This window comes from Gavialis gangeticus, unplaced genomic scaffold, assembly GCF_001723915.1.
Source record: "Gavialis gangeticus isolate Ggan-Ray unplaced genomic scaffold, GavGan_comp1, whole genome shotgun sequence".
Classification (NCBI taxonomy): domain Eukaryota; kingdom Metazoa; phylum Chordata; order Crocodylia; family Gavialidae; genus Gavialis; species Gavialis gangeticus.
This window is the reverse complement of record NW_017729022.1, coordinates 70991518-71013789: the sequence shown is the minus strand read 5'-3', so window position 1 is coordinate 71013789 and position 22272 is coordinate 70991518. Positions and strand designations below refer to the sequence as shown.

General features: G+C 42.7%; 1 protein-coding gene and 1 long non-coding RNA gene across 3 annotated transcripts in view; one reads left to right on the top strand and one right to left on the bottom strand.

Annotated features, from left to right (window-relative positions):
* Positions 1–22272, bottom strand: part of LOC109296121 — a 637130-nt gene that overhangs the window by 62126 nt on the left and 552732 nt on the right. The gene's annotated exons all lie outside the window — the stretch shown is intronic.
* STAB2 (stabilin 2) overlaps positions 1679–22272 on the top strand; it is a 166554-nt gene continuing 145960 nt past the window's right edge. For both annotated transcript variants that reach the window (XM_019515340.1, XM_019515339.1), the window contains exons 1-5: positions 1679–2012; positions 8472–8605; positions 11090–11211; positions 20250–20335; positions 21464–21533. In XM_019515340.1, the coding sequence (XP_019370885.1) occupies positions 1929–2012; positions 8472–8605; positions 11090–11211; positions 20250–20335; positions 21464–21533 (496 nt within the window). In that variant the 5' untranslated portion in view covers positions 1679–1928. The remainder of the gene's footprint in view (positions 2013–8471; positions 8606–11089; positions 11212–20249; positions 20336–21463; positions 21534–22272) is intronic.

The window sequence follows — 22272 nt, the reverse complement described above, 5'->3', positions numbered from 1 at the left end:
GGTTTAGGTTCATTTCTGTATCAAATGGCAAATAATAGAATAAGCATAATTGCATCACATACCTGTGGTCAGAAATAGGAAAATGGGGAGACATAGAAAGGAGAGAACAAGATACTTAGTGGTGTTGAATTATCAAAAACATCAAAAGACAGGCAGAAGGTAAGATAGAGATGCACTTTATAAACTAAGGTGAGATGCACCTCTGATTCAGTTCTATATGGTGCATTTTTAGGCTGCCTTCTGCCTGACTTCAGACTAATGCAGCTAACTACCTACTCTACTCATCATAAAGTCAAGTAATCAAAAGTAGGACTGCCCAGGAGGCGGGCCAGCAGCCATGATGAGAACTCTCAGAGAAGATGGACCATCTGAAACGCGTTCTCTCTCTTGAAACTCATGTTCAGTGATCTGCTTGCCTTCAGAGGAAAGCTCCACCTGCTTCTGGATGATACTTGTTAGTAAGCTACTTGAGACCTAACTAGCTATATAGTTTGCAGTAACTCAGACACATAATCAAAGACTACCATGCCACTGTTTGCTCTAAGGTATTTCTCTGATATTGCTGTACCCTATTCCAAACCTACTCCATGTAACCAATAAAGTTCTCCTTTGTACCTAGCATGGGAGACTTATTGGGAAAGGACCAGGAATCAAAGGGGGGTGCAACTGTACCATTGCACCCCCTGGATCTGCCCCTGGAAAGAAAGCTGAAGGATCAATAGAACAGTACACAGAGGGCCTATATTATGTCTTGCGGTCCCCTTCATTCGGCTGACTAAGGGAGACCACTATATATGCTTCAGGCTGAGGGAAGCACCTCAAGGTCTTGCAGTGGGTCAAGTACCCTCAAGGACTACTAGGCCTATGTTTCCCAGGGGGCACAGGGCCAAGATTAATCCAGACCCTGGGTGGTGGCAACGTTACCCCCAGGCTTGTGGGTGTGCTCCAGGAAGGGGATTGACTGGATGTGAGGCACCCCCAGGGAGGCACTCAGGGCCTGGAAGGTGGCTCGGCACAGTGAGTGGGTGGCTCAACACAGGAGTACCCCCTACTGGCCCGCCATACAGGTCACCCAAAATAACAAGATATTCTTGAAGATTCAGGCCATTGCTTTTATGATCAGGAGTGACTGGATTCCAAAGCAGTAAACAAATAAAAAAAGAGCTGCAACAAACTTGGAGAAGAGTACAAGTGATAATTTCATCTATAAAGTATTCAGTCCTTTCTAGTAATACATAGCTGATGTGACTGGATTAATTTTGTTCTTTATGGTTCTAAAAGATCAGTCATAATGATGTAACCAAGCTTCAAAGTGGGTAAAAACAAAGGAGAAAAGAAATCCCCTCTTTTATTCAGTTCACCAAACCTAGAAGATGGTGTTTTGGCCTCTTTAGATAATTCTGTTTTCAGAAGTACGTTTCGTGGAAACACCCTTCATTTCAAGACCTGATAAGTCCATATCCATGAAGTCTTTTCACTGTCTAACTTCGTTCAAGTTAAGCATGATGATAACAACAGTTACTCCAAACCTCAAGTCATAAACCCCTAAAAGACAAAATATTCTGTCACCATTGCTCAGTGGCCTTGGAATTGTCCTGTCAACAGTTTTAGAGAGAGGGATCTGCAGAACAGAGTCCTGTCAGGATATCCTGTCATTCAGTTAAGAAGGGTTTATTCAGCTTTGCAGTGAAAACTTCCAGCAAAGGCCCCACATTTTGGATTTTTTTTCCTGTCTGAGGGCAAGTTTCACATGCTGTGTTTTTCAGTCCAATGCTTTCTTCAGGAAAAGGAGGGAAGAATCATTTCAGTCTTTGCCTAAGAATGCAGTAAAGTAGGAAAGCTAACAAAACTCTGGACATTTTCTGCCATAACATTATTACTCATGAGTGAAGTTTTCTGAAGAGAAAACAAATCAACAACTTTTCATAATGGGAAAAGATCTGGCTATTTTATTCTTGGTGCTTCCTTTGGTTGCAAAGAGCCTGTATTCACCATCACAAACCACAGATCAGGTAAGAAAAGCCTTCCATTTAATTTTGTATCAATTTATCCAGCTAATGAAATATAAATAATCATATAAATAATAACAGACTTGTTCTATATTATTTTTACTGCTTTTATATAGATAGTATGTCATATCATATATTGTATCTTATGGAAAAAACAGTGAATTGTCTATTATTGATTATGTGCTATTTGCTCATAAATAAATAGATACCTATCCTCAACTGCATATTTCACAGAATAGCCATACTGAAATCAGTGAAATTTTTATACCAGCTTTAAAATCTGGCGCACTGTTTGCCCAGTGCAAAAGATACCTCTACATCAGGGAAACTGGCAATAAATTATATTTGACACACAAACCAAGAGCAACAGAAATACTAGATTTGCATCATATCAAGAGATGAAAGCCATTTTGCTACAATAAACAACTCGCTTTTTTTCCCCAGCAAGAAAAGCTATTTTAGACAAGTGAAAAAACAGCCTAGAGAATTTAGCCGCTGTAGAAAATGATAATAAAGTAACAAATTTGCCTTGTGATTAGCAGACTATGAAAACTGATGCATGTATTATGCAAATACAGATTTCATGGATTTCTAGAATTTTACAATGTGTTTTGCAACACATATTTATTGAAGTTATATTATAAAAGTAAGCATAACAATAAGAATTAGCCAACAAAAAGATGTATTTGTTTAAACCAGGGGTTTCAAACATACAGACCATTGTCCAGATCCAGCCCAGGACCAACAATGAGTTTGACACCCCTGGTTTAAACAAATACATCTTTTGTTTTGCCATTTGCAAAACCTCATTTTTACGGGGAAAAAATGTGTTTCAGTGAATTAATATCAGCCATCCACAAATCCTACTGCTTTATAATAGATTGCCTGTTGCAAGTGAATCTGTTACACACAAAACCAAATCCCATGGACTTTACAGTTACAGTGACTTCCTCTGCTCAACTTTGCAAATCAAGAATTAAAAATCATAACACATGAGGAACACCAGTGTTGAAATAAACCGTTTAGTAAGCATTCTACACTTAAAATGAACTCTCTTGTTCCTTCAGTGTTAATTTACATAGTTGAATCCATGGGATTATTCATGGGAGTAATTCATGGCTGGATTGAGTCCTTCATGCTGAAGTATTTACATCGGGCTTTCATTTGTTGCATAAGAACATTGTTTTAAGTGTATTTTTTCAGATAATTGAATGGGTTGTGTATTTGCAGACTTTCTGCTGAGGAGCAGTATTTCAAAGTCAGCACTTAGTAGTGCTACAAAAATGAAGCAGTTTGTGGGTATGCACACATGCAGATCCCCCCTGACTGGGGCACTACAAAGTCTCTTTAAGGCATGCTCTCCAGCCAGGGAGAAAACTGGGGCTCCTACATTATTCCCCCACCCCCAAGGGAACCTTTCAGAGAGATACAGGTAACAGAGAAGCTGCTTCCAGTTGCAACATTGGCAAAATCAGCTTGAGGTAGCACTCTGTCACTACCACGCACAATAGTGGCATCAACTGTTGGAGCTGCCTCATTGCAGTAGCAACCCTCTCTGCCACCCCATTGTTGATACTCATGAAGTGCTACATGTAACTATCCACACATCACATGTGGTGCTACAAAATGTAGCACTACAAAAAAGTTCCTCTTTGAAAGAGAAATATTTCTATGGCAGATCCACCATTTTTGTGGTGCTACAGATGGCACATCTGCGTGGACACTCACTTTTTGTAGTACTACAAAGGCTTTTGTAGCACTACAGATGTAATGTGTCCATGGCCTAAAGGTGATTCCATTGAATCCTGTTCAAGTCCTTGAAAAAACCGTTCATGAAAAAGGATCCTCCTTCTGTTCGCCACTTTTTGAGACTGTCTAGAAAAAGAAATTACACATAAACCAGTAACAGTGATCAAAAACCAGTCTAAACCTGTAAAAGAACAGAAGTTCAGTGTACATAAACCAGTTCCAAAATGGCAGAATCCAGTTAAAGATAGACCCGGATGGATGTAGTATCAGATTTAAACACTTTAGTTTAGACCGGTCTATCGAACTTCTGTTCCAGATCCTCTCCCAACCCAAGTTAGGTCACAATCTCCCCTCCTGCCTTATACCCCTGCCACTAACTCCCCCTTACATGGTGGGCAGGCCAACCTCCGCCCCCACTTGTCTGCTCCGGCTGAGCTGGGTAGCTCAGCCCCCAGGCTGCCACAGACCTGAGGCAGCAAAATCTCTGCTCCCCAAGCCAGCCACAGGGGGTGGGCAAGTGAGGGAACATACCCCCACTTACCTCTCTCCCCCCCGTGCCTCCCTTCCCTCTGCATAGTGGGGGAGAAACCCCCACCGGGGGGTCCACTCCCTCTACCTGCCTCCCCCATTGCTGAGAGGCAGGAGACTAACAAGGGAGCAGGGCTGGGATGATCACAGCCCAGCAGAGCTGGACTGTTGCAAGGGAAATCCAGGGTGGGAGCTTCCCCACTACCACCCACTGCGCTGACCCCAGCTGAGGGGGGAGGGAGGGTGGCTGGGGCAGAAGATCCATTCCTCCCTTGCCCACCTCCTCAATGGCTGAGGCAGAGGACTAGCGAGGTGGTGGGGCTGAGGCAATCACAGCCCAGCAGAGCCAGGAAGCATGCGGGAGTGCCCCCAACCTTCTGGCCTAGCCAGTGTAGGCATCTGCTTGCCTTGGCCAACCAAAGAGTGAATGTGAGTTCTGTTCACTGACTGTTTAATGTACGCAGTTTAGAGAAACCTGCATAGATTTGATTGATCGTGCTGCAGCTTTTTTTTTTGACTGTCTGTACTTAGTCTCTGTCTTAAGGCTAACATGATGGTTTGTTACAGAAATAGGCACATTAGCATTTTTTCATAGACTCAAGCAGAGCAGAATGGACTCAAAATTAGGGCTGCTTGCAAACGTTAGGAAAAAAAAACCCCAAATGGTGCTTTACTTTAAACGTCAATATAGATTGAATCAGCTATTAGATAAAAGTGCCAAAAAGCCCTGCTGAAGTGCCTGATCTATACAGATACTGTGGAGCCAAGTCAAACAAACGGACTGCTGTTTATGGTAAAACATGTTTGTTTGGGAGGGGTTGTTTTTTTTAAAACAACTGCAAGCAGCCAAGGTGTGTAAGTCCATTCGTGTGACTAATAGCTGGACTACAATCAGGGCCAGTGTGTTTTAAATGAGATTATCAGGAAAATTTGAAAGATGTGGTCTGTTAGGGTCCTGACACATGTTCAAATTAAAGCTGGATAGAAACCAGCTATAGAGTTGTTACACATTTTTAGTACTAACTTTGTAGCTTGTTGGCTCTTTTTATGGCTAGATAGTCACCCCCGGCTCCATGCTGACACTGCCCAGTGATCCCAGGGTTTCCATGGAGACTGGCCTGGGACCTATGTGGTCAAGGCACTCAGCCAGGCAGACGGGATGGGGCTGCAAGCAGACAGGAAGCAGGGTGGGCAGATAGGGCCAGGTTTGGAATCAGAATTGTAGGGCTGTGACAGCACAGGGCCAAAGCAACAGCTCACCAAAACTCCCTAAGTGGTCCTCCAACCCAAATATTTGCCCACCTCTGGGTTACATGGTAATCATAAAATCATAGAAAGAAAGACCAGAAGGGACCTGTAAGATCATCAAGATCATCCTGCCATAAGCAGAAGGTAATGGGCTCAAACGAGCTCAACAAGGTGCTTGTCCAGCCTCCTCTTGAACACTGACAGGGATGGTGACTGCACCACCTCTGCTGGAAATGTGTTCCAGATTCTAGATACCCTTACAAAAAAGAAGTTTTTCCTGTATGTCTAGCCTAAACTTTTCCCCGACTAGCTCGTGCCCATTGGTCCTCCTCCTCCCAGGGTCTGCTTTTCTGAAAAGTTGCTCTCCCAGATCCTGGCGTTCTTCATTGACATATTTGTAGGTGGCTGTCAAGTCACCCCTCAGCCTCTTTTTACTCAGACTGAACAAACCCAGGTCCTAAAGTCTCTCCTCATAAGGCCTATCCCCCAGGCCCTTGATCATGTGGGTGGTTCTTCTCTGCACCCTTTCAAGCTTGTCCACATCCTTCTTGCAATGTTCTCACAATCTATAAATACCTGCACGAGGAAAGGAAATCTGATAATGAGGAAAGAACAAACTTACAGACCAGCAGTTCCCAATCTGCTGATTGCTTCAAGGCTGCAAAATTACAGTGAGTGGTCCATGAATCACACGATGCCCTCGCCTTTTTCTGCTAAAAGTTTGATGGTAAAGGTGAAAAATGGTAAAGGTGATGGTTTGTGAAACATGTTAAGAGTTGACAAGGGAGTGTGTGTTCCAAAAAGTCTGGGAGCAACTGTAGCAGTTAAAGGTATAATACAAGCAATGGCTAGAATTTGAAAGTAGATACATTCAGATTAGGAGGAAGTTTTTAACAGTGAGAATAAACAACTAATCAGGAACAGTTTTATTAATAGCTGCAGATTTTCCAACCACAGAGATTTTAAAATCAAGACTGCACATTTTTTTAAAAGATGCATGTTCTTGTTCCAATGGGGATTAATTCAAGGAAGTCCTTGGTTATGTGTTATACAGGAAGTCCTTTCTGGCTCTATAATCAATAAAACTAGATGTTTCCTTCTTTGGTCATTATTATTTCAGAGGGTAAATATGTCAATGTGGATGCTGCTAACCACAGCTTGTTCACCGGGCAGGTGCAATTGCCTTAAACAAACAGTTCATATTTCCTCACACTGCTCTTGCAATTATTCAACCTTATTTTCCCATCTCTGAGTTGACCCTATCATACCCTCTTCCTTGCAGTTAACTGAAATTGTACTGCACTGTTTGAGGGTACGTAGGAACTGTTAATTGTTACTTAGAGATAAACTAAGAGGAAAGCATTTTTCCATATTTAGTAAATAATTAGTTTGCAATGAATGGTTAGTTTAAATGAGAAAAGGCAATGTTAGATCTTACTACTTTCCTGGCATTTATTGTGGTTAAATTATATGTAAAATATTTTAGATTTGGTAATTGTACATTGTTTATAAATTGTAAAACTGATTATTTTGAGGGAATTAGTAGGACCAGTTAGACAGAAGGGGAGAGGTGCATTCAAAGTAATACGAGATGTCCATTGAAGATCTTTTGATTTTAAATTTGCTTTCTATCATCCATCAATGATACTTCAGTGACAAGTACAGCAGTTTTATGGACAATCTCTTACTAAGTCTACAGAACCACTGATTTATTAACCCCAAGGCTCCTGCACAAAAAACTCCAGCAGCATTTTCTCTCCTTCATTTGCCATTTTGTCCGTGCATTTTCTTGCAATAACAATAAACTCTGCAGAGCTAACAACAAGTTTGGAATCTGGGACCTGTGAAGCTAGAAGGGGGAGCCTATCATTTGAGCTAAAGAACTAAGGGCAGGTTTCACAAGCTGTATGTTATAGTCCTGGGTGGCCAACCTGCAGCATGCATGCCATGAGTGGCACAGCAGTGTGGCTCACAGCAGATCCTGGAGTAAGCAGGGAACACAGTGATAGACAGGGCAGGAAGCAGAAAGCAGAGCAGCAGTCAGGCAGGAAGCACAGGGCAGGAAGCAGAGAGCATAACAAAGATCAAGTAGAGGAAGGTGATCAGAGCAGCACTCAGGGTGGGTATGTGGCTAATTTGTGACTTACCTACCAAAAGGGTTGATCCCCACTATGATAGCCCATTGCTTTCTTCAGAGAAGGAAACTGTTTTGTTTTTTCCAAAGTGCCTAAAGGAATTAATTACCCAGCCACCCCAGAATGTGATTTGGGTGCCTTATTCCCTTATGTGAGTTTGAAAACTCCAGTCTTAGTCCATTAGCTAGAAGCAGTAGCACTGATAATAGGAAAGCAGCCCTGAGACAGACAAAGGAACTCAACCTCCATTATACTAGCAGAGCAAACGTGTATCTGCTTCCATAGCTAATGATTAGGTTTAGCAGAGAATGAAGATGGTACCTTCCAGCACTGTACTTCTCTGGCCTGCTTGGCAAATTGAAGCCAGCTTCATAATTAATGACCCATTCCCTGAGACTCTCTCAGTGGTCTGGCTTTGGTTTCCATGCTGAACTGAGCATATATTGGTATCAGACTTAGTAACAGTGGCCAAACATATTATCATGTTCCCAGCAGGGATACAGAACATGGATGGCAGGAAGGAAGGAGAGGGATTCAGCTGGCAGAATATATAAAGTTCTCCTGCAGGAAAGATTGCGGTAACACCATGTGGTCTGGCCCCATGACCTGTTTTAGCCCTGAAGCAAGCTAACAGAAGTGAAAAAGTGGAATTTAGCTCCAAGACAATGATGGGGATGTGTGGTAATAAAAAGCAGACTGTCTGAATTAAGGTCAAGATTTACCATTGACTGGGAATATACTTACAAAGCACAGTTGAAAATCCCACCCTAAAGATTTTAACCTATCTGTGTGCTTTTCACAGGCTAAGAAAAGATGTGATGAGAAGCTGCTTGTTACCATGAAAACTGAATGCCAATCTTGTTTTCTAAACTTTGAAATGGACTGTCCTGCTGGTTATATGAAAATTACAAATGGGTCTGGAATAAGAGATTGCAGGTATTTCTTCTGTCAGAATTGTTCAATGCAGATACTGTTAACTACTTTCATTTTTCTAACCCCACCTTCAAAGTGTGCCATAGACTCCTGTGGAGTAAAGATTCCACACAGATTATTTTATATCCAGAGTTACTTCTAAATACGGTTGGTAATGATGTAAATATTGGTATAGATGATACAGAGACAAACTGTCATAAGAAGTATTTTAAAACGACTCCTATAGCTAGCTATTCTGGAGTTACTTTAGAGCTGTGGCAATAAGAGTTTGTAGTTTGGTTGGTGAATTTAAAAAAAAAAATCAATTTGGGTTAAATTTTGTGAATCTGAAAAGAATAATTTCATTTTGGGGCAAATTAAACATTTTTTGAACCAAATGAAACTTTTTTTGTTTTTTTTCCTAGGCTATATAACTTCATTGATGTTTTATTTTTCTTAAACAGGTCCTTTTCAAAATTAAAATGTCACATTAATTAAAACAAAAAGTTCAAACATTTATATAGAATGTCAAACAAAATCATATGAATTTTTTTAAAATCTCCCCCATCCTGGCCTTCGCAGATTAAATAAACTGCCAAATTAAATCCAATGCCCTCGGTCCCCTTGAAACTGCATTTTTCGTACAGTTTATCTTTTGCCAAGAAATGGCTGTCCTGCTTTCATTACAACCAGGCATATCTTGGGGCATGGAGCTCCCATATTTAATTTGTCATTCATTAATCCAGTATCCAAAAATCCTATGAGACAAATACTAAAAAAAATGGAGTTTCAAAATTAATTAGTGATGTCCCCTGCTAAATTAATAATCTTTGTCCAACTTCCTTTATGCTAGTTTAGATTTATGAAATTAAAAGGAACTGTGGAGTATTCATATTACAGATAATAAAAGGGCAAGTACATTATAGTAGGGTACAGTGCAGTACTATACTAGAAAAGGCTGCCATGATGCTTTTTGACTGCAAGAAACAGTGGGAAAAATCTCATCTTCTACATGAAAAAATGTATATGAAAACTAAGGCTGTCAACTAATCGTGGTTAACACGCACAATTACTGTGTTAATCGCTGTTCATGTTATTTTTTTTAACACGTTAATCACACATGTGGTTTTGAAGCCCATGCCCAGGCTCCACTCCGCCACCATCACTGCCACCTCTGGGCCACCCTGCAGGGCAGCAGTGGCAGTGCAGAAGACTGCAGGGAAGCCCAGTCATGGGCTCCAGGTGGCTGCAGTGGGGAGGGCCACGCACAGACACAGACATACAGCTGCAGGCAGCCATGAATGCAGCCCAGTTTCATGTGGAGCTGCACCCAGCGGGCAAGTCTATAAAGAGGAAGGGTGTGGGGGGCGGGGCATGTGAAGGCCCCCATGGTGAGGGAGGGAGTGGAGCAGAGGCAGGGGTAGGGGCTAGGGTGAATGGAGCCCTGAGGCTGGGACAGGTTGTGGGACAGAGCCATGGGTGGCTCATCCAGGGGCACAGAGGGGCTCCCACCACTGTGTACACCCCCAGGACAGGCATGGGGGGTACAAGCCCCCTGGATTTGTGCATGGGGCAGAGGCAGGCTGCAGCTGGGGGCTGGTGCTCTGTGCCCCACTGCCTTTGCCCCAGGAGTTGTACACTGACTGCACTGCATCTCTTGCCTGCCAAGCGACAGGGGGCATATCATAGCATCACATGACTCCCTGGGCAATGGCAGTGGGGTGCAGAGCCCAGCAAGCAGTGGCAGCCTGCCACCACCCCACACACAAATCCAGGGGGCACATGCCCCCCCATGCCTCCCTTGGAGGTGCGCATAGTGGTAAAAGTGCCCCCCCCCATGCCCCTGGATAAGCCATCCATAGCTCTGTCCCATGACCTGCTCCAGTCCCAGAGCCCCATTCACCCCTGCCCCTGCTCTACTCCCTCCTTCACTGTAGGGTCCTAAACCTGCCCCCCACACTCCTTCCCTCCCCAACACAACTTTCCCTTCACAGACTTGCCTGCTGGGCAGTGTGTGTGTCTATGTCTGTGTCAGTTTGGCCCTCAATCCCAACCCACAGCTTCCCCAGCCCTGCTGCTGCCCCTCACTCCTCACCCACAGTACCCCACATCCTGCCAAGCTATGCAGCATCCCCCTTCCCTGGGCTCCACACACCCACAGCCCCCCACACCTTCACAAATTCCCCTGACCCACACACACCCCACATCCACCCCAACCATACAAAGTACCTACATAATTTTGCATAACTTAGAGTTTTTCTGCACACAACTTTGAGTTTTTAGCTGTGCAATTAAAATCATGATTAACTGCAACTAATTGTTCTAATCGTACAACTAATCATGATCAAATTTTTGAAGCTTTTGACAGCGCTAATGAAAACCTCCGAGTCTAATTTTAAAGTACAGTTATCTGGCATTAAAAGAAATTAAGGTTACAAACTTCATTTGTTTGTAGAGGCTTTAAGGCTTTTTAAATAGTTTAATGCAACTCCAATCTCTTATGTTCAGGTATTATCTGGCAATTGAAATCAAGACCTACACTTTATCTCTTCCTGGCTGTCGGCATATCTGTACAAAGGAATTTCAACAACCCGAGTGCTGCCAGGGATATTGGGGCCCAAACTGTATGGGTAAGCCCTTTTCTTGCCATTTATTCTGTCAGTGTGTAACAATCACTTTTCTTTTGTCACAAATACTTTTCATAACATACGATTCATTTTCAAAATATATTAAGGATAGAACTGAGCGAAATATTTTAGCCAAGATTTTGGTGACTTTGTGCATTGTGTGTTTTGTGTGTTTTCTGCATTGTTCTGCATTGCTCGTTCCCCTAAAAATGGAAAACATTCTAAAATGTCAAAATGCCATGTGCTTCAAAAAGCATTTTTCATGTAGAACTTCCCTTTTCATTTATATTTAAATAAATAAAGCTTTAAAAAAAATCTAAATGAAATGTTATATTTCAGGTCAAACAAAATACTTGATTTAACCAAAACATTTCCTTAATTTAGCAGCAGCTGCAGAGCCAAGGAAGGCTTAACCTGGCTCTTCATGGCAACACATCTTCTCACAACAGTGTCCTTCCTCTGCCCTGCTTTGCAGCAGCCTGGGGCTGGGAAGGATTGAAACCCCACCCCCTCCTTCCCCTCCCTGCCCGGAGATCTTCCCCAGCACATCTGCAGTCAGGAGTGCCACTATGCCAGATACTCCTTGTTTAGCATGTATGCTTCAGAGTAGGGCCAGAAGGGCCCTAAGCTAGGGGTTCCCAACCTTTCTATGCCACGGCCCAGCAGACTGCAGACTGGAAGCGGCCATGGCCCGGCAAACTGTGGACCACCATGCAGAGCCCTGCAGCTGGAATTTCTGACCAGAATGCAAGTAAAGATACTTCCACCCGCCGGGCATGGGGGCAGGCACAAACCTCAACTGCAACTGCTGTGGGCCCTGTGGGAGGAGTCCTTGAAGTGATAGGCTACACGGCCTCTCCACCCGGCTCTGCAGGGCTGCAGTTTGCCAGTCCACAGTCACTTCTGGTCCGGCAACCAAACCTTCATGGCCCAGCGGTTGGTTTAGAGGCCCCTCATAATGTGAGGCCCTAAACTGAAGCTTACTTAGCTTATGCCTAAACCCAGCACTGCTTCAGAGTCTTACATCAAGGATGGAAAGCTTTCCCCCATGGGTTTAGAGCCTTTCACAACATTGGTGGACTGGATCACTAACTATTCTATTAGAAGAATCCTGAGAAGACCTTCACATTTAATAGTTTACAGTTTGGAGTGCTCCATTCATTGCATAATATATTAGCCAGGTATCCAGGTTGTAGCTGTATTGGTCTAGAGGAAAAGGCAATCAGGACTCTAATGTTGCTAATATATAATAATATATTAGCAACATTTCTGGGTGAGGCTAAGTGTTTCTTTCTGTTTTTAGTTAAATGATTCAGGGCCTGATACAACCATCCAAAGTCATGCCACTGACCAAGTAGACAAAAATAATATTAGCAGAATCTCATGTGGGAATGGGAAAAGCTATAGGGAAGAACCAGCCACACATATTGACAGTACAGTTCTAACCCTAAAAAGAGGGTAATGCAAATTTGCTCTTTTTAACTGAAGTATTGAATCAGACACTAAATGCACAATGGTAGAACAAAGGCAATATAAGCTTTAATTAGTTGTACTGTATTCCATAAGCCCGGGTTTGGAAATGGAGACATTTTATAGTATGAAAGAGTTCACTGTGTTCCAAAAAGGACAGTGTCAGAATTTCTGTCCATGTGAATTAGGAGGCCCCCCGTTTTCCTTCTAGTAAACTTCCTGGCCATCAAAAAAAAAAAAGAGCAGGGGGGGAAGGAGTTTAAGAATCAAGGTCTAGGCATTGTTTCTCCCATCACTTCAGGGTAGAAAACAGCACTTCTCTTTATCATAATCTGCTTAAGAACATACTGTATGCTTTGACATGTTAGAGGAAAGTAGTTCCTTCCTATGGCTAGAAGAAAAATCCCTGACTAGCAGCACATTTCACCTTTTGCACTTGAGGGTGATGACAACATATACTCTTAAATAGCACTTTTATTTCCTTGAAGTGATAGGCTACACTGGAACAACTGGTAGTGTTCAGTCTTTCACTCATATGCTGCAGAACTCCAGTGTGGTAAAGCTTCCAAGTTAAATGATCTACACTCTGGGACATTCAATCCAAACATAAACCACTATGCAAAAAAAACAAAAGAAAACAAACCCCAAGTCACTGGCTACAATTCTGCAGATAAATTGAACTGAATCATTTTTCACTAAGAACTTTTGCTTTTTTTAGGCTTAACAGAACTAAGATGAAGATAGTCGAAGCTAAATAGTTACAGCTAGAAACCTAGAGCCATATCCAGTCAGTGGCCTGGAACAGAACTTAGACAGCATTTAAAGACCTAAGTCACAGTAAACAGATCAATCCCACCCTAGTGTTCTCAGAACTGCATGAGGCTCCTTGAATCATGAGGCATCCCCATTTTAGCCTGTAGAGTTTCCTAGGCAAGCAGCTAGGCACCCATCTCCCACTGGGCACTTCTACTCATGTAATAAATGCTCAGAAAGCTTACTGCACAGAACACTTTCCATGAGTGCACAACTACAGCCATCAGAGGCAAATTTGCTCCTGATGGGAACAGTTCAGTGTAGGAATACTCCTGCCCTGCTCTGCTAATATATGGCAGGCAAGGGGAGCTCTAGACTCCCCTGGGTGCCAGCCCCAGGCCGGCAGAGGGCACCAGAGTTAGGCCTGGGGGGAGCTGTCCAACCTCCAGGGCAGCTGTCACCCACCCCTGCTCCTGCCCCAGGCAGCTGCTTGCTGCCCAATCTCTGCTCTGATCCCTGACATGGGGTGGGAACAATGTCCCCTGCAACAGGCAACTCCTGGCCCCCAGCTCCAAGATCAGGGCTGGGGGCTGAGACATTGCCCCCAGGAGCTGTCTCCTGCTGAGGCTGGCTCTGATTGTGACCTTTCTGGGAGAAGAAGCACACAGGCATTCAGTCTAAAGCAGCCCTCTCTGCTTTGCTCTCCCCATCTTCTCCAAACCAGGGTGAACGCAATCTGAGGAAGGCACGGGGAACAGTGCCTGCTCCACTCCTCCCAGTCCCCAGACCAGGGTCGGGGGAACAGGCAGTAAGGAGTTTCCTCCACTCTGCTCCCAAATTGAGGATAACTGGAAGAGCCCCCAGAGAAGGCAGTGTCCAGTTTAGGGAACAGGCAGAGAGTGGAGGTGGCTGCTCCAGCAAAGGTGAAGTTGGGCAAAGCCTCCGCACTGGTTCCCCAGACCAAGAATGCTGGTCTAGGAAGTGGGAGGGGAGTAGCAAACAGCTGCTCCTCTGCTCTGCTTCTGGTCTCAAGGTGCGGAGCAGAGGCAGCAGTAAGGCCACCCCCACCCACTTCTCACTCCAGGACTTCAGTGTTAGATCCAGGCAGAGGGTATCCCCGCTCCCTCCACTTAGTTCCCAGGCACCAAGAGCCAAATGGACTGAGTCTCATAGCAAATCCATTGCTCTCTCCAATTACTCCAGTTTGAGGAATGGGTGGGTGCTTTGCTCTGCTATCCCGGCGAGAGCCTTGCCAAGGCTTATCACCAGCCCTGCCAGCTTCCCCTTGCTCCCTGCACCACACCCCCCACACACAAAAGACAGACTTTATTTTCAGTTACTATGCAAGCCCCTCTACATACACTGCTCAAAAACATCAGTCAGGACAAAAATACTTTTGAAAGAAAATTAAAGTTATAGTAAATGTGTGACTTTAATATATGATTTGTTTTTTATTTTTATTTTAGTAAAATTATATCTTTTGAAAGATTTTGTGTGGCTCACCAAAACTTGTTAAGTGGCCCACCAGCCGAAATAATTGCTCACCCCTGTTCCAGCGCATCTACACGGCCACACAGCTTGGTGTCATCCACAAACTTGCTGAGCCATTGATTACTACCCTTTGAGCCTGCAAAATCCAGCCATTTTTCTATCCACCTTACAATCCACTTATCCAACCCATGCTTCCTTAGCCTGCTTGTGAGAATGTTGTGGGAGACTATATCAAAAGCCTTGCTAAAGTCAAGGTATATCACATCCACTGTTCTCCCCACATCCACAGAGCCAGTCATCTTGTCATAGAAGTCAGTCAGGTTAGTCAGGCATGACTTGCCCTTGGTGAATCCTTGTGAACTGTATCTGATCAACTTCTCCAAGTGTTTAGAAATGGATTCCTTGAGGCCCTGATCCATGATTTTTCCAAGGACTGAGGTGAGGCTGACCAGATCCTCCACCTTCCTTTTCTTAAAGATGGGCACTATATTTGCCCTTTTCCAACCATCCAGGACTTTTCCCAATCATCATGAGTTTTCAAAGTTAATGGCTAGATGCTCTGCAATCACATCAGCCAACTCCCTCAACAGCCTCAGGTGCATCCCATCTGGTCCCATGAACTTGTACGTGTTCAGTTTTTCTAAATGGTCCCTAAGTTGTTCTTTCACTACTGTTGGCTCCTCACCTCCCCAAACTGTGCTGCCAGGTGCAGTAGTCTAGGAACTGACCTTGCCTGTGAAGACTGAGGTAAAAAAAGCCTTGAGTATTTCAGCCTTTTCCACAACACCCATCACTAGTAGGGACATCAATCACTTAGTAAGGGACGCACACTTTCCCCTTATTGCTGACATACTTGTAGACACCCTTCATGTTACCCTTCACATCCCTTGCAAGCTGCAACTTCAGCTGTGCTTTGTCCTTCCTGATTTCATCCCTTCATTCCCGAGCAATACTCCTACACTCCTCCCTAGTCATTAGTCCAAGTTTCTACCTCTTGTAAGCTTCTTTTTTGTGTTTTAGTTCATTGAAGAGTTCCCTGCTAAGCAAAGCTGGTCTTCTGCCATATTTGCTAGTCTTCCTGCCCACATAGTGGGATGGTTTGTTACTGTGCCCTCAGTATGGTTTCTTTAAAATACAACCAACTCTCCTGGACTCCTTTCTCCCTCACACCGGCTTCCCAGGGAATCCTGTCCGTCAATTCCCTGACCAAGGCAAAGTCTGCTTTTCTGAAGTCCAGGGTCCTTACTCTGCTGCTCTCCTTCCTTCCTTCCATCAGGATCCTGAACGCCATTATCTTGTGGTTGCTGCTGCCCAAGTTGCCATCCATTTCTACAATCATCACCAAGTCTTCCCTGTTTGTGAGCAGCAGGTAAAGAGCATGGCCCATAGTTGGCCACTCCAGCACTTGCACCAGGAAGTTGTCCCCAACTCTCTCCAAAAACTTCCTAGATTGCCTGTGCACTGCTGTATTGCCCTCCCAGAAGATGTCAGGGTGATAGAAGTCCCCCATGAGAACTAGGGCCTGTGATTTGGAAACTTCACTAGCTGTTTGAAGAAAGCCTCAACCACCTCATCCTCCTGGTCTCGTGGCCTGTAGCAAACATTCACCACAACATCACCCTTGTTGATCTCCCCTCAGACCATAAGCTCTGAGCAATTATACAGCTCTTTTACATAAAAAATTGCAACTCCTCCTCTTCTCTCTTGCCTGTCCTTCCTGAACAGTGTATACCTGTCCATGACAGTACACCAGTCATGGAAGCTAAACTACTAAATGCAGAGGGAAAATAAAATAAAGGGAGTGAGAGATTTATCAAACTGCTAAAAAGTTTTGCCGGCTGCCAATTGGGGAACAGTCTAGCAGCCAAAAGCATTCTTCTTCCTGTTATGTTTTAAAATTATCTGGGTTTTGGGGGGGTTTTGACTTTTCAGTAGAATTTATTTTTCTTTATTTTTGCAGTTTTCTAGTTACAAAACAGATTTAAAAAATATTTGGAGGTTCAAAAATTGAATAAAAACTGCCATGAATTAGGGTACCAGAAGTCTGAAACGTTCCCAGACATTTCCCATTTCATGCTCAGACAAGTAGATAGAATTTACACTACTTTCTCAGAATATTAAATTGGAAAGTAACATTGTTTTAAACATACACACCTCTGTTGAACACAAAGAGCTAGATTCTCCACTCTGTTCCATTAGTTTTATGTCATCCTTATAACAATGAAGTATAGTAGTCTTACACAAGTATAAAACTGTACAATAGTGTAGCAATTAAGGGAGTGGTAAATGCAGATCAGTGTCTTCTAGAATATAGCGATCATGAAGAAGCGTTTTATCTAGCTAAAGTTGTAGAACAATACAATAATTTGCCAAGTGACTGAAAAAGGGACTGGTTGTCCCTTAATGGTGGGATCAAAACAAGAGGCAAAAGTGGAGGTAATGACAAACGGAAGTGGAATGAAATCAGCAGCTGGAGAATTGTTTTGACAGCAATTTTTAATATGCTATTTCCTAGAATTTTGCTCGAACCATAAATCCTGTGTTCTTCCTCCTTGTGTATTTGCTACCCTTGTACCTTTAACAGAGGCGCTAGTGCAGCCAATAGGCAAAAATAGTATATGCATCGCATAGATTAGCTGATTTGTTTGAGTCTTAACCCCGAGGCTAATTTTTACCTGTTAAAAAACAGCTTGAAAAACAAGGGTTTCACTAGTAACTAGCATTTATATGTATTTATTGCCTTGCCTCAAGTTATTTGATCTCAAAACCACATTATGATGCCAATGTATCTGGTGTATGTTGGACTGAAATTATATCTGTAACATATTGATTTGCAAAAGGAACTTACAGCAGTACACTTTGAGTTATTGATTCATTTTAAAAGGATGGATTAAAAAAAAAATATGGCTTGCAGCCAAAGTTTTCACAAAAATAATGTGTATGCATGTGTCCACCCACTTTATTTGCTCACTACTCAAACCAGGTGAAATACACCTTTATACAGAGGAACAGGACAAGCCTCCTGCATCACTAAAACTGTTGAAATCTAGATTAAATTACCTGAATGGTTAGTAACTCTTCTGCTGACCCTTTGAGCAGGGAATATTCCACTCCTACTATGTAGGATCTGGAAAGTATCTCTACACTATGGAACAGGGTTGCCAACCCAGGAAATTTGTTTTTAATGACAAATCTGCAATTTTTTTTTTTTTACTGATGTAAATTTTACATAATGTAATTTTTTTGCCAAGCTCTGCCCTTCTTCCAGGTCCCAGTTAGAAAGGCTGGATTCAAATTTAAATGTATAACACCAACCATAGCAAAAAAAAGTAAAAAAAAAAAAAAAGGATTGGTTGTCAGTAAAAAGTGCAGTAGAAAAAGTTATTGGGCTAATAACCCTGCTTGACGGCAGCAATGGGTTTACAACATGCTTTCCCAACCCTATGGGTAATCTAGTCACCCCCACACTCTGATGCCCCTGACCATACCCTATGCCATGCTGCCTCCCCCAAGTCCACCCACCAGCCTCACCACTCTGGCCCCATTCCCCATCCCAGCCTACCTGTGACCCAACAGTAGCATAGGGAGCCAACAGGATGCAGCAGCAGCATCATATTGCTAGGAGGGACGGGTTCACAAATCTCTGAGAGAAGGCTTCATAGAGGAGGATATGCTCCAGCTCAGACACCAGGTGGTGCTGGTGTGCACCCAGTTTCTTTCCAACCAGGGATCTTCCAAGTTCTCATTGCTTAGATTTTTTTTTTTTAAACAGACTTCATGGACTGGCATTTTTAGTCCTACTTTTTACTGACTATCCATAAATTTATGGACAGTCAGAATGGATACCTAGCAACCCTGCTATGAAGGACAAGAAGTGAAGCTGGGCAGGCCCCCTGAAGGTAAAACAGCACACAGTAGGGCTTCCCTTTTGTACATGCCTAATGCTTTAATAGGGTAAGCTCCAATTAGGCTGGCAGAGAGAAGTTTGAGCAGGAGACTGGAGGAGGGGGGTCACAAACCGTACATTTCCACGAAGGAAGAGTTGTCACTGAGATGTTGCGTTTAGAATTGGCAAGAAAAATCAAGGACTTTTTCATGGATAATTTTGACAAAATAAAAATAAAAAAATCATAGTCTGAATTTTCCATGGGGAAAAAATATTTTTTCATTGAAAATGTGAATATTGGGAAATGCAGTGAGTGCATCTCATTCCTTTCTATGGGTTAGACTTGGTCTCTCAGGATGCATCATGATCCACCCTCATTATGAGGAAAGCCACTGCATCATAGGAAATATAATATGACTGGGGAGTCTGAGACCATAGAGAAGAATGGAACAGGGACTAAAAATTTCAACTCCCCTGAGGCACAGCAGTAGCATATCCAAAAATATCAATTTTCAGGTTTTCAGTACTTCATTGGGGGAAAGAAAACTCCTGTGGAAAGCAGGTACAATGGAGAGAAGAACACAGTTTAATCCAAAACCCAATTTGCAAACAGCAGTTTGCAGTTTAACAGCAATTTTTGACCAGTCTAAGCTGGTTGGGTGGCCTGCACAGACCCAACATAAACACTTTCTTAGGGTGTCTGCCAAGAGAGGTGGATTTCACACCCACCTGGAAACAAAAAGTTAAATTAGCCATATTGAAACCATGCTGAACAAGAAACCTATTTTCTATATCACCATTTTGTTTATAGTGACAAAATCAAGTAAACAGACCATAGTTGGGAGATAATCTAAATAAGCTGGTGTTTTTTTCCAGATTTCTCAAGGAATTGGAGAAGTATCACATGGGTGCATCTTTTCTAGAAAATGGGGCATCAGCCCCTCCTAGTACACACGTCAGGAGTATTGGCCAAGAGTTTCTAAACTAAAAGCCTAAAGTTGAGCTCTTAAATCCTTAGGTAGAAACTCAAAGAATGACCAGATCTGTTGAACAGAAATTACCTAATTCAAGTTACTAAGAACTGGGGAAAACAGTCTTCAAATACCAGAAGGTCAATTACAAGAGAGGGTGGAAATGAGTTTCTCTCTGTGGCTGTAAGGGACAGGACTAGGAGCAATGGCCTCAAACTATAGCAGAGGGAATCTAGGTTGAAGATTAGGAGCAACCTTCTGATTATGGAGGGTGGTCCAGCACTGGAAGAAATTACTTACAGAAATTGTGGAATCTCCATCATTGGAAGTTGACTGTCTGTACTTAGCCTTCAGGTACTAATTTGAACTGAGTGCCCAAATCCATTGAGAGCCACCATCACTAATGTAGACAAACTTGTGAGTGTAGTCACCACAGTTTTTTTGATTTCTCATGTGCTTTCACTCTACAGCATGTCCAGGAGGAGCCACATCACCCTGCAACAACAGAGGGCGCTGTTCTCAGGGTATAAATGGAGATGGAACATGTGCTTGCCAAGTACGCCCTTCCATTTTTTTTTTTTTTAAACAGTGTCTTGTACAGTAGTAAGAGCCAGGTACTACTGCATATTTAGCTAGAACAGTGCATAAAGGGAGAGTATTCCAGGCAGAATCTAACAAGATGATTTGGTTGATGATTTTTTTTGAGCACTACTTGCCAGAAAAAAACTTTACATTCCTGCTTCGCATATATGAACTTTAGCTCCAGTGCAGAGATCCAAGCATTCTTTCACAGCTGTTGTCTTACCTATGCTATCAAAATGTTTCCATTTCTTAGGCAGCTCAGGTTGTCCTATACTTATGCAGGCAGTGTTTTTCCATAACTCTTCCCCTACATTGTCTCCTTCAGACAAGCACTTTAAGTATTCTTTATCAATTAGAGCACATAACTTTTTACCCTCAGGTTTAGCAAGGTTTTTAGTATTTCATTTTGTACTCCCATTTAATAATTCCATTCTGATGGGTAAAATAAAAGGTCATATTAATTTGATCCACCTCATCTGCCATTGATTCCCCTCCAGATTTGCTGAAAAGAACTTCTTTTTTGGTACCTGTGGATGGGGATGAACAATAAGGCCTAGGGTAGAAGTAAGACTTTTGTTATTTTCTGCTGTCTCAATTATTATAGTGGCATGGACAGTCCATTATGTTCTATTGTACCTCTTGATTATATTGCAGCTTGCAGTTTTGTACAAGTATGTAGAGTTTTTGATAAAAGCATAATACCATAGCTAGAAACTAACAGAGATCAAAATCAAATATATAAACATCTCAGGGGAATGAAAGGCCAAAAGAAATTTTACTTGAATTTTTGTTTTCCTTGGCAGAGAGAATGTTTCCACACCCCAACTTGCCATCTTCAGTCCTTTCACCATTATAAGATTTTCCAGTGGTGTAAGTCAGGGGGACAACAAGGGCACCAGCCCTGGCTGACCTGTTGGTAGGGGGACAACAAAAATAGCAGCCACTGTGCTGCCAGTACAGTTACTGCTACCAACAGCCCAGCCACTGACACTGCCCAGGACACAAGTGCTCAGGCTTGCAATTGAGATTCTCTAATTGGGGTTAAGCTTGTTTTCAAACTGTTAGCTACTTAGCTGCTTTATTTCCCTTCTGTGTTCTGTAGGGAGGATTTGGCGGGACAGCTTGTGAAACATGTGTTGGAGATGACTTATTTGGACCCAACTGCACGTCAGGTATCTCTAATCTAGATTCCTTTTAATGCAGTGTATTAGTGCAGTATGGACTGCAGATTAAATCCTGCATGCAGCATTGTGAAAGATGGAAGCCTTATATATATTTGTTTTAATCACACCATCAATTTAAGATGAAAGTTACCCAACAGCCTCTGGGAAATCCTGTGAAAAAGAATATCCTTTGTTTTATCAGACAGTCAAGTGAGCTAGAGATTAGAGAAGACTTGGTACCTAAGTGTTGCCTCATAAATCAGGTAGCAAAGATTCCTTCCATATATTTCCTAGCTAACACTGCTATGCCACAGAATATAATCATACACCAAACCCTTATGAAAAAAAGTCAAATGAATAACATGTCCTTGATACATTAACAGTTACTTGCCACAGTACATGGGCCCTATTTTAAATGATCTGTACTAACCTTTGTACTAGCGCTGTTTCAAAGGCATGCTTTTTTTCTAACAGTTGTCCACTGGATGCCAGTGTTGACTCATGTTGAGTCAAAATGAGATGCTTGAACCAATTCAGTATCTTTTAATGTCATTATCTTTAAGGGCAGTTCAAAGGGTCAACTGCATATTCATTTAATGATGATTTGGGGTTTAAGCCTTCAGCCATATCAGCAATTCAGAATTCTCTAAGGTGCATTTGCAGACCTGGCAAAAATGTCTTTCAAAAAAAAAAAAAAAAAGCCAAAAACCTCACATATCTTAGATAAAAAGGGCTTTAGAAAAAAAGG